The sequence below is a fragment of the Bison bison genome, unplaced genomic scaffold (assembly GCF_000754665.1).
Source record: "Bison bison bison isolate TAMUID 2011002044 unplaced genomic scaffold, Bison_UMD1.0 scf7180017860443, whole genome shotgun sequence".
In the NCBI taxonomy this organism is placed as follows: Eukaryota; Metazoa; Chordata; class Mammalia; order Artiodactyla; family Bovidae; genus Bison; species Bison bison.
In genome coordinates, this window is record NW_011491015.1 from 1,204,753 (window position 1) to 1,216,170 (window position 11,418).

An 11,418-nucleotide genomic window follows, 5' to 3' on the forward strand; every position below is an offset into this window, starting at 1 on the left:
CACACACGGCGACTACTGAGCCCACACACGGCGACTACTGAGCCCACACACGGCGACTACTGAGCCCACACACGGCGACTACTGAGCCCACACACGGCGACTACTGAACCCACATGCCCTAGAGCCTGTGCTCTGCAACAAGAGAATCCACCGCAATGAGAAGCCCATGCACTGCAACCGGAGAAAAGTCTGCGCAGCGACGAAGACCCAGCACAGCCAAAAATAAATCAATGAATCAATTTTTTTTTTTTTTTAAGATCAAGACAAGAGCCGCTCTTTGGTTAAACAGACCCTCCCTTTGTGGTTAGGTGTCCCATCAGCTCCTGGGTCACCTGCTGCTGGGATGTGACTTTTTATTTTCGTGTCATTTAATTTACATCATGTCATGTCCTTGCTGACCCAAGGACCATGGAGGGGACAACTCTCCAGAGGCAAACTGGAGGACCCTCGCCGCTGAAAGCTGGGGATGGATGATGGAAGCAGCAAGGACTGCTGCTTCAGGCTCCTCCGGAAGGAAGCCATCTGTGATCTCTGTGCCCACCCCCCTACCCCCGCCAGGCTTTCTCTGCTGCTGACCCAGAGCCTCACTCCTTCCAAACCCAGGACCTCAGCTGGCTGCTCCTGCCCCCTCCCCACTCCAGTCGCCGCACACACATGTTGGGCTGCTGGGCTTGTCTCGGGTTTTTATTTCCAATTGATCGCTTAGAGATGAAACCTGCCTAGGCTGGAGGTAAACATTTTATTTCTATTCTGACTTGCTTAGGTGATGGAGAGTGGCAATTTGCTGGCTTGTGCCGAAGAAGGCCAAGTCTGTCTCTTGTCCTAGAGGTAATTACCACTACCTGATCCTCAGAGAGAGCGTCTGGTTGTGTCTCCATTTGGCCGAGGCTGGCTGGATGTTGTGCTTAATGCTTTCATTACTTCTGTCAACAACAGCTGGCGACGAGGAGCCATTTATCACAACTTCAGCTCTGGAAGTGGGGGGGAGAAAAAAAGGGGAAGAGGGGAGACATGATCTGTTAGCAAGCCAATGACAAGCCTAATCGTTTTGTTTTTGCACAAGCTTGAATGTAAACTTCTTCGGAGGAGCAAAATTGCAGTTATTACCTGGGAAGGGAAGGAAGTCTATTTATCTTTTAGAATGCACCAACTCTCTCCCTCAGGTATAACCTACATATATTCTGGGAGACAGGAAAGGGGGTAATAAACTATCTTTCTCCCTCTCCCACCCACAACGTTTCCTCTGAGTGAAACTTAGCAGTCACTGTCGGAACAGTAATCCTTCTTCAAGCCACTTTTGCAAAACTCTGCAGAGCACTTGCATTAACAACCTCGTATCATAAGACGGTTTGCAAACTTAATAAAGAGGAAAACAAAAACTCGTACTGGGGCAATGGGATGTAGCCTTATCTCATTATCCCTCGTTTGTAAGATGCCTCTTCAAACACCCGCCTTGTTCCAGAGTTATTCGTGTTCTGTTTCTCTCCCCCACTAGACTGGCGGCAGGGGACCTCCCTCACTCGTTTCTGCATTCCCCAATGGTCTAACATAGCAGATGCTCAATAAATAAGTGGTTGCTGAATTTGAATTTGACTCTAGGGGAGCCTGGATGGATGAAGTTGCTGGCTGGCTCTGAATGCCTGAGGCCACTCATACATAATTCTGGGTGCATACCACCATCTTCCCACCTGACTCAGGCATTACAGGACCTGCTTGAATTCAGCTGCTGGAAATCTATGCTAGTGGGTTTCTAAGAAACCAGGTTACAATTACATCTCTAAAGGCAGCGCGGGAACCACTGTGGTGCATGTGGGTCACATTGCAAGTTCCTTTTGTGTGTCCTGACAGCACATTCTCTCAGTTAGAATGACAAGTGGATTTGTGATGCCAAATTCTGGAGCTTGAAAGGATTCAAACCAAACATCTATGTCCTCTGCATTTACCTTGGAACAGCCATGCTAAAAGAGATGAAATCCTTTTAACAGGTCTAAACCCAGGGCTCTATTTTGCTTTTTGTAGGTAGAGAAGAAATTTATTTGGGGGACTCGCTTTCTCCCCACATACCTCCATTCCCAAAACTTCTGACTCCTCTGGCTGATACTACTTGTCAGAGATTAAAAAACATGCAACTTTGGCAGAGAACATAAAATTCGAGGGTTTTGAGTATTCCTCCAGCTGACAGGCCTAAAGGGAGCTATCAAAGCAAACAGAAGACCTGACCCTTTGCAATTTTTGCTGTTTTCATAAACAGAGGCAGAGGGTGTAGTGGAAAGATTTCACAAGCTATGAGACTACAGGCAAATTACTTTATCACTCTGAGCCTCAGTTTTCCCATTTACAGAAAGAGGGTGTGGAAGAGGAAGATATTCTCTGAATCGGGTCTAGGCATGGTCCAACCATAGCCAGTGGCAAGCCTGGGTCTGTTGGCTTGTAAAGCATTTTCTCACTCTCCAGCATTAAGCTGTCCTCTGGCCAAAGACTGTAATTTGGGGAAACACTCTTTTAGATTTAGAGTGCACCTTCAATAATCATGGGCTTCCCTTGTGGCTCATCTGCCTGCAATGCAGGAAACCTGGGTTCAATCCCTGGGTTGGGAAGATCCCCTGAAGAAGGGAAAGGCTACCCACTCCAGTACTCTGACCTGGAGAATTCCATGGACTGAATAGTCCGTGGGGTCACAAACAGTGGGACATGACTGAGTGACTTTCACTTCACTTTCAATAATCAAGGTTAACAGTTCTGAGATGACTTCCTAAATATTTGTAAGAGGCCTCAACAAAGTTTCTGAGTGCTCTATTTTCCATCTTAATCTCTCCCCATGAAATGGGGTGGAAATCCTGATTCCTTTCAGAGTCTCCATTATTTGGCAAAAATTCAAGTTATGAATAAGCTCATTGGTGGCTCAAGTGCCTCCAAGCGGGTGGGCTCCTTTTCAGAAAGACTCTTACCCATCTGAATTTTCCATCTCTGCAGCCTCTAGACTGGGGCCATTTCCTGGGCTCTTCTATCAACAGCTCCCCGCCACCCCCCTACACACACTGATTAGAGAAATGCAAAGCCAAAGTGAAACGAAACAGATCTATTTGCTAAGTAAGAAAGGCACCATCCAGCAAAGAGGAGAAGCAGATTAATAGCTGCCTTATAGCAAAAACAAATGAACACAAAATCTAATTTACAAACCTATTAGATTTGCTATGTAAGCTGTTCACAGCTGATCTGATTGTACCTCTGCCTCCAGAATTCCTGCAAGACAAAGGAAATGCATTATTTATAAATCCAGCTCTTTTTTGCAAAGCCCTCTTCAGTTGCCGAGAGCTCCTGCAGCCCACCTTGAAGAAGTACAAAGGGAGGATGCATTCTCGCCGGGGCTTCTCCAGAATGGACAGCATCCTGATCTAGCCACAAATCCAAGCCTTTGAGGGGGAAGCTGACCTCAGGTCCTTTCCTGCCTCCCACTTGAGCACTGTTTCAATTCCCACCTAGGTTTCCACTTGAGAATTTCACCTGATTTCGAGACAGACTCCTCTGGGATTCATCCCCTCTGGTTAACCCCATAGGCTAGCATGCTTTAGCACGACTCAGCCCCTGCTGTAGCATGACTCAGCCTTAACTCTAGCCTGACTCAGCATCTGCCCTTCGTCTTTTGCTTTCACTTACCTTGATGAAAGTGAAAGAGGAGAGTGGAAAGGTTGGCCTAAAAATCAACTTTCAAAAAACAAAGATCGTGGCATCCAGTCCCATCACTTCATGGCAAACAGATGGGGGAAAAGTGTAAATAGTAGCAGATTGTTTTCTTGGGCTCTAAAGTCACTGCGGACAGTGACTTCAGCCAAGAAATTAAAAGACTCTTGCTCCTTGGAGGAAAAGATATGATAAAACCTGTACAGTGTATTAAAAAGCAGAGACATCAGTTTGCCTACAAAGGTTTGTATAGTCAAGGCTATGATTTTTCCAGCAGTCATGTGTAGATGTGAGAATTGGATCATGAAGAAGGCTGAGTGCCAAAGAAATGATGCTTTTGAGCTGTGGTGTTGGAGAAGACTCTTGAGAGTCCCTTGGACAGCAAGGAGATCAAACCAGTCCATTCTAAAGGAATTATGCCCTGAATATTCACTGGAAGGACTGATGCTGAAGCTCAAGCTCCAACACTTTGGCCACCTGATGCAAAGAGCCGACTCATTGGAAAAGACCCTGATGTTGGGAAAGATTGAAGGTGGGAGGAGAAGGGGATGACAGAGGAGGAGATGGTTGGATGGCATCACTGACTCAATGGACATGAGTCTGAGCAAGCTCCGGGAGTTGGTGATGGACAGGGAAGCCTGGTGTGCTGCAGTCCATGGGGTCACAAAGAGTCGGACACGACTGAATAATGTGACTGAACAGCAACAACAACTTGTGGTGAGATGTTGTCCACCACATTGTGTCCAAAGTTAAGATCTCAGAAGTTCAACAGAGGCAGCGAGACTGACGCCACCAGTGCCTCCAACCAAATGTGAAAATGATTTGCTTTTTGGTGGCAGGAAAAATAATAGCAGTGTCACTTTGTGGGGAGCAGGAGATGGGTAAGTATTAGTGTCCTCTGCTTCTTCCTCTGGAGGATAAGCTGTGGGCGTCAAAGCACTCTAAGGCCCTTTCCAGTCCCACCGACTCTTCAGTTCTGTCACATTCTGCTCTGGGTGGGGGCTATAGGGCCATGAAGTTTCACCCTCCTTTGCCAGTTGCACTGGGTCAGGGGAGAGATAAATCTCTGCCTTGCTATTCAGCCCACTTTGTACTCTGTGTGTGTTTTTAAAAGTTGTATGTGAGATTGAGGCAGGAGGCAGATGGACCTCCCCCACCCAGGGCAAAGCTATTGGATTCATTCCCTCTTGACTGAAACTCCAAGATGAGAGTAGCAGGACAATTAAGAGAGGAGCCTGGGCCCTGCTCAGACCACAAGTTTCATTCCTGAAGTCAGGAGACCTTCCTGACCACACACGCACAGAAAAGGCTCCTTGGAGGCCAAAGGGGAGTCGTGTTAAGGGAGGTTCTACCCAGACGCCCTTTTGGTAGAATCCATCCTGGCTAAGAGATGCATGTTCACACATGGGAGAATCCTGAGGTGTATCAGATAGAGACTGTGAACCAGGCAAATCATAATGACTGGCCAAAGGAAACCCAGAAGAAATGTCCCATAGAAGTAATTCAAATTGCCACGAGGGTGTGACTCAGCGACTCTATTTCTCCCCGAGTCCACCCATGTGTCTATCCACATGTACCGTAATTCTTTGTCTTCTTAATATAATACTTGACTTGCTTCACTATTTTTGTCTTTGTGGGAGTTCTTTTCTGCAAAGCTGAAGGCCGGGGCCCTGGTCACTGACCACTGGTCTAGTGGCTAGGATCTGGTGCTTTCAGCACTGTGAGTGAGTGAGTGAGAGTTGCTCAGTCATGCCTGACTCTTTGCAACCCCATGGACTGTAGCCTGCCAGGCTCCTCTGTCCATGGAATTCTCCAGGCAAGATTACTGGAGTGGGTTGCCATTTCCTTCACCACCATGACCTGGCCTCAATCTCTGGCTGGGAACCCAGGCCGTTGCAGGGCAAGGCCACCCAAGATCAAGACTAATGGTTAAATAATTTCCCCCACTGATTTGTAGGATATGTGGTTTAAGGAGATGTTTTTCATACTTTTCTCATTTTTTAAAAGTTCCATCTAGACCTTCAGCCAAGGTGCTGGTATACTTCAAAGAAACAATTAAAATCATTGCAAAATCATTGTGTATTTAAAGAATACTGATTTAACAGGAACTCTGTGGGGGAAGCCAATGCCTATTTCCTCGCTGGTTTTAAGTTTGAAATGGGAAATCCTAAATTTCTTTAGGATTCACATACTTGTAGATATAACATTGTGTGTGTGTGTGTGTGTGTGTGTGTGTGTATGTGTGTGCTTGTGTGTTTATGTTTTCCTGATAGATTGAAATGTCTTTTCGACACTGTTTGCAATAAGAATCATTCTGCCTCATAGCCGGATGAGCAGCAGCAGGAAGGGTGCTATGACTCACCCAGTGCCTCATTCCAGGCCTCCCTTCAGGTCTCAGATTTCACCACACTCAGTCTAGTTTTTAATTGCACAGAGTATCATTGGTTCCTCACGTTGCAATCAATGCATAATATCTCTTTCTTGTCTCTCTTCATTTCCCCTTGGGATGGCAGAGCACTCGCACTTCTAATTCAAGGGTCTAGGACTACCTGGCCAGCTCCGGCCTGCAATCATAATCTATTATACTTAGGTCAGAGCCCAGGGGCTCTCCTGGGCATGCTGCTGTCTACAAGTCATTGACCTTTCACCATGCCCTGACCCTGACCCCCGTTTTCAAAATCAGCACTCCTTGTCGGGAGGGAAGGGTCACTGGGCCAAATGTTAAGTCAAGTATAGTAATTAAAAGTGTGGTCATAGCTCAAGATTAATGAAAGGTTAATGGAACGAAAAGATTGTCTAGAACTGATGTATTATTTTTTAAAAATTATTATCAATGAGAAATTCGATAAATGGTCTGAAGTAGTTGCTTAATAATCTGGAGTTGAGTTGGAGGGAAATCAGGTTAAGTGTTCCCTGATTTAGAAATTTCAAGTGGATTTAACTAGTGTTTCTCAGACTGTAATAATGCTCCTATTCCTATCAGCAGTTTGCCATATTTTGTTTATCACCAATTCTACTATATACTCAAGTTTTCAAATTGACTCATCTTTTTAAAACTTCTTAACCTAAGCAACGCCCCAGGTTAAAATATGGGTTTCATATCATGAATATATACTCATTTGAAAAGAACACAAAACCATTACCCCCCAAAATATTTATCAATGGAATTCCTAGAATCATCTTACATTATCACCAAGAACTCTTGTAGCACCTCTGGAAAAGACTGAATTAAAGAGTTAAATATTTAAAGAAGGCGATCCATATGAAATTGGTATGAAGATGGAAGAGAATATTTATCAAATCTTGATGAGGTATGAGGAGCGAATGTGAAGGACTTCTAAAATTCAGAAGTGTAAGAAGAAACCCTAAGAGGGAATGCAGACAGATTTGACTTCATAAAAATTTAAAATTCTGCTTATACAAACAACAAAGCTCAACAAACTCTCTCCAGCGTCCTTTTTGGAATATGAGAGGGCTCCAGGTGAGGGGAACCCTGCATTTGGGTATCTGTCTGGTTTACTGTAACCAGGGGTTTGGAGAGGATGCAATGCTGAATACAACTGCCTCCTACCATCTTTCTCTTCTCTTGCCTCCAGGCCAGGTTATGAGAAGCACTCAGGCCACAAACCATGCACTTTTTCATTCTAAGAAAGTAAGTGAAAGTTGTTCAGTCGTGTCCGACTCTTTGTGACCCCATGGAGTATACAGTCCCTGGAATTCTCCAGTCCAGAATACTGGAGTGGGTAGCCTTTCCCTTCTCCGGGGTTTCATACTAAAACTTCCTCTAATCCTGGCTTTCCCCTACCTCAGCACTACTGATGTTTCAGGGTTGGTGTTGGGTGTCGGGGCAGCTAACTGTACGCTGTAGTATGTTTAGCTGAATCCCTGGCCTCTACCTGCTTTAAGGCAGGAGCAGCCCTCCCCACACCCCGCAAATTGTGGCAACCAAAAATGCCTCCAGTTGTCCCCTGGGGCAGGGAGGCAGAATTACCTCCACTTGAGAACCTCTGCTCAGACTCTTGTCTTCCACCTGGTGCCTCTGAGATGAATCCCGCCCCTGCTCTCCCTCACCAGCCAACCGTTCCACCACCTTCCCAAGCCCAACCCCATGCCAAACTCCAAGCTCAACACCTGTGCTTCTGCTCAAAACCCAATTTTCAATTCTCAGCCACCTTTCTCTTCTCCTCCCAAAGCGTTCCGCTACACCATTTGTCACCTTTTTCATATTTAATTATTGTATGGGATCACAGATAGGGACATGAAAGAAATGTTGTCATTTATCTAGTCTAAACTCCTCCTCTTATAGTTGAAGGAACCAAGGTCTCGAGATTTGGCTCGGGCTTCCGCTTCCTTGGCTGCTCGCCACACTAGAGTGGAAGCCCCTGGGTGGCGTGCACTAACCATGTCTTTTATTTTATCTAATGCTTTGACATCTGGGGGCTTGCTGACTTTGGAGGGGCAGCTTCTCTCAGGGTTAGCAGACTCCTAGAGATAGTAAACCACCGGCCTGGGAGGGCATCTCTCAAATGCAAACCAACCAATTTGGAGCCCAACCCCTCCCCTGCCCCATCACCTCCCTCTTTGGGATCTTACACCCTGGGTCACCATCCACCTGCCAAAATCAACCTAGAGCTAGGTACTGGACTTCTATGCATCTATCTGGTTTAATAAACCCAGGGATTACAGTTATCTCAGACACACAGGGTCAGCTCCTATGCCCCATGGTCAGCTGAAGTTATCAAAAACTCCAGTCCTAAGCTGCTCACCCAGCCTCACCCTTGCTTCCTCTGCAAACCACAATAAAGGCTTTTGTCCACAGCTCCCCCTTCCTCTGCCTCTTAAGGGAGCTGGGGCTACTCCCTGCAGCCTGCATGACGTGGCCTGCCACCTCTCTTGGGATCTGGGAGCACAAAAAACACCATTTTCAACAGCAGCCATTTCCCAATCTGTTGGCCTATTATTATTATTTTAAATAACAGTAAACTATTATTGTAGATATTATCTAAATAATAGATATTGTTATATGTATTAATATATAATATATTAATAGATATTATTATCTATTATTATTAAATAATAATAAATCTTATAATAAAACAGGGAGAGCCTGTCTTGTTCACCTTCTTAGCCTTGCACAGTACCTTGTTCAACTGGGACTTTTCTTCGTAAGTCTTTCCAGTAGCTTGCATAGTGTGTTCCCACATATTATTTATACCTGTGCAAGACACTGTTCCACCTCTCAGATACCCAGAGAATGGGGCATACTGTCATTCAAAGAAACTCAGGCTGCAGATGTTTGGCTCAAAATGAACTGCATGAATTGGCAAGGGATTTTTTTTTTTTCTAACTAGGTTTGGCCTCTATTGTTATTAAAATAAGCCTGCATCCCTTGTGACAGGGGAATGCTGAGACCTGCTTGGTTGAGTGACAGAAGAAGATGATCTGGTGAGAAAAATCTGCTAAAGATAATTAATCAACTTCTGAAATCATAGAGACAAAGAGGCTTAGATCATCCAAGTGAAAAAAATATATGGGAAAGCACTTTGCACACTATAAAGAACTCAATAAAACAACCACTGTCCAGGTGACCTGCCCAATATTCTCAGCCATAGTTACTATGGAGGTTGATTACTCCAAAGCGCTACATTTTGAGAAGTTAGTCTACTTTCCACCACAAACAAAATACTCTTTCCAAGCAGTAGCTAAGATAATAAATAAAAATAGCATGTTACAAGAGAATACCATGCATAGTTGGATTTGTTTTCAGTGAAAAGCAATGAGCAAACCTGAAAACTGTGTTTCTGTTTAGCCTCTTCATCCAAGCCCAGCTGTGTGTAGGTGAGGTCACGTTCTAGTGTGTTGGGGTCTCATTGCTGTATTAGAATCTCCCAGATCCTTGGTTTCTCACTGGAGAGTCAGGCTCGGTAAATGAACTTTCAAGAGCTGACAGCTTTAATTAAGAGTCTGGACCCAACTTAAACAGCTGATTAGTCCTGAGAACAGAAGATTAAACTGAAGCACAAGTCATGAATTTGCAGATGACTGCTTCCTCCCTCACAGTTTCGGAAGGATACTGAATGCTGTGCACAGAAACCACTGGGGCTCCTGCCTGCTGCTCCTCCAAGGACACACAGTGAGGAGGGAGTGAGGGAAAGGATGATTTAGCGCCAGTCACATGGAGTGAGAGCTCCCAACAGGCTCCAAGCGTGCTTTTTAAACTGGCTTTTTCTTTTTGTGGTGGTTGTTCAGTCTCTAAGTCATGTCTGACTCTTTGCAACCTTATGAACTGCAGCACACCAGGCTTCCCTGTCTTTCACTATCTTCTGGAGTTTGCTCAAGCTCATGTCCATTAAGTTGGTGATGCCATCCAAGGACACCTAAGTATGTGGTGCCCCAGACACATGGCGAGGCAAAAAGCAAGGAAAAGGATGATCTAGGGTCAGTCATGTCCAACCATCTCATCCTCTGTCACCCCCTTCTCCTCCTGCCTTCAATCTTTCCCAGAATCTGGGTCTTTTTCCAAATAGTAGGCTCTTTGCGTCAGGTAGAAAAAGTATTGGAGCTTCAGCTTCAGCATCAGTCCTTTCAATGAATATTCAGGGTTGATTTCCTTTAGGATTGACTGGTTTGATCTCCTTGCAGTCCAAGGGACTCTCAAGAGTCTTCTCCAGCACCACAATTCCAAAGCATCAATTCTTTAGCGCTCAGCCTTCTTTATGGTTCAACTCTCATATCTGTACATGACTAATGGAAAAGCCATAGCTTTGACTATACGGACCTTTGTGAGCAAAGTGATGTCTCTGCTTTTTAATATGCTGCCTAGGTTTGTTGTAGCTTTTCTTCCAAGGAACAAGCATCTTTTAATTTCATAGCTGCAGTCACCATCTGCAGTGATTTTAGAACCCAAGAAAATAAAAGTATCACTGTTTCCACTTTTTCCCCATTTATTTGCCATGAGGTGATGGGACCAGATGCCATGATCTTAGTTTTCTGAATGTTGAGCTTTAAGCCAACTTTTTCACTCTCCTCTTTCATCCTCACCAAGAGGCTCTTTTTCTACCATTAGAGTGGTATCACCTGCATATCTAAGGTTGTTGATATTTCTCCCAGCAATCTTGATTCCAGCTTGTGATTCATCCAGTCTGGGCATTTCACATGATGCACTCTGCATAGAAGTTAAATAAGCAGGCTGACAACATACAGCCTTGATGTACTCCTTTCCCAGTGTTGAACCAGTTGTTCACGTCTACTTCTAACTGTTGCTTCTTGGCCTGCATACAGGTTTCTCTGGAGATAGGTAAGGTGGTCTGGTATTCTCATGTCTTTAAGAATTTTCCACAGTTGGTTGTGATCCACACAGTCAAAGGCTTTTTTGTGGAAAAATGTGCATAACACAAATTTTCCATTTTGTCCTTTTTAAGTGTACAATTCAGGGGAATCCAGTCTGTTCTTAAGATCGTGCAGCTATCACCATCTCTAGGATTTTTTCATCCCTCCCAACAGAAACTCTGTCCCCTTGCTTCTTTCTAGTGAACTTATCAGACTGTGTTTCCTGAATGTCTCTCCTAAACTTACAGTCTATCCACCCTAACAGTGCTAGAGAACTTGTCATAAGGGGAAGCAAGTTAAGGGTACAAGCTCTGAGATAAGACTCCCAGGGTCTGCATTCTAACTGAACTAATCATTAGCTGTGTGATCTTTGACTACTGCTCCAGGCTTACGTTTGTTCATGGAGTG

The 11,418-nt window shown here is 44.8% G+C and overlaps 1 protein-coding gene across 1 annotated transcript in view; it reads right to left on the bottom strand.

Annotated features, from left to right (window-relative positions):
• Positions 1–8,870, bottom strand: part of ST8SIA2 (ST8 alpha-N-acetyl-neuraminide alpha-2,8-sialyltransferase 2) — a 34,138-nt gene extending 25,268 nt beyond the window's left edge. The window contains exons 1-4 of the mRNA XM_010832179.1: positions 8,823–8,870; positions 8,448–8,581; positions 3,181–3,243; positions 843–971 (exon numbers count right to left, since the gene is read on the bottom strand). Of these exons, the coding sequence (XP_010830481.1) occupies positions 843–971; positions 3,181–3,243; positions 8,448–8,581; positions 8,823–8,870 (374 nt within the window). The remainder of the gene's footprint in view (positions 1–842; positions 972–3,180; positions 3,244–8,447; positions 8,582–8,822) is intronic.
• Between the last annotated feature and the right edge of the window lie 2,548 nt (positions 8,871–11,418).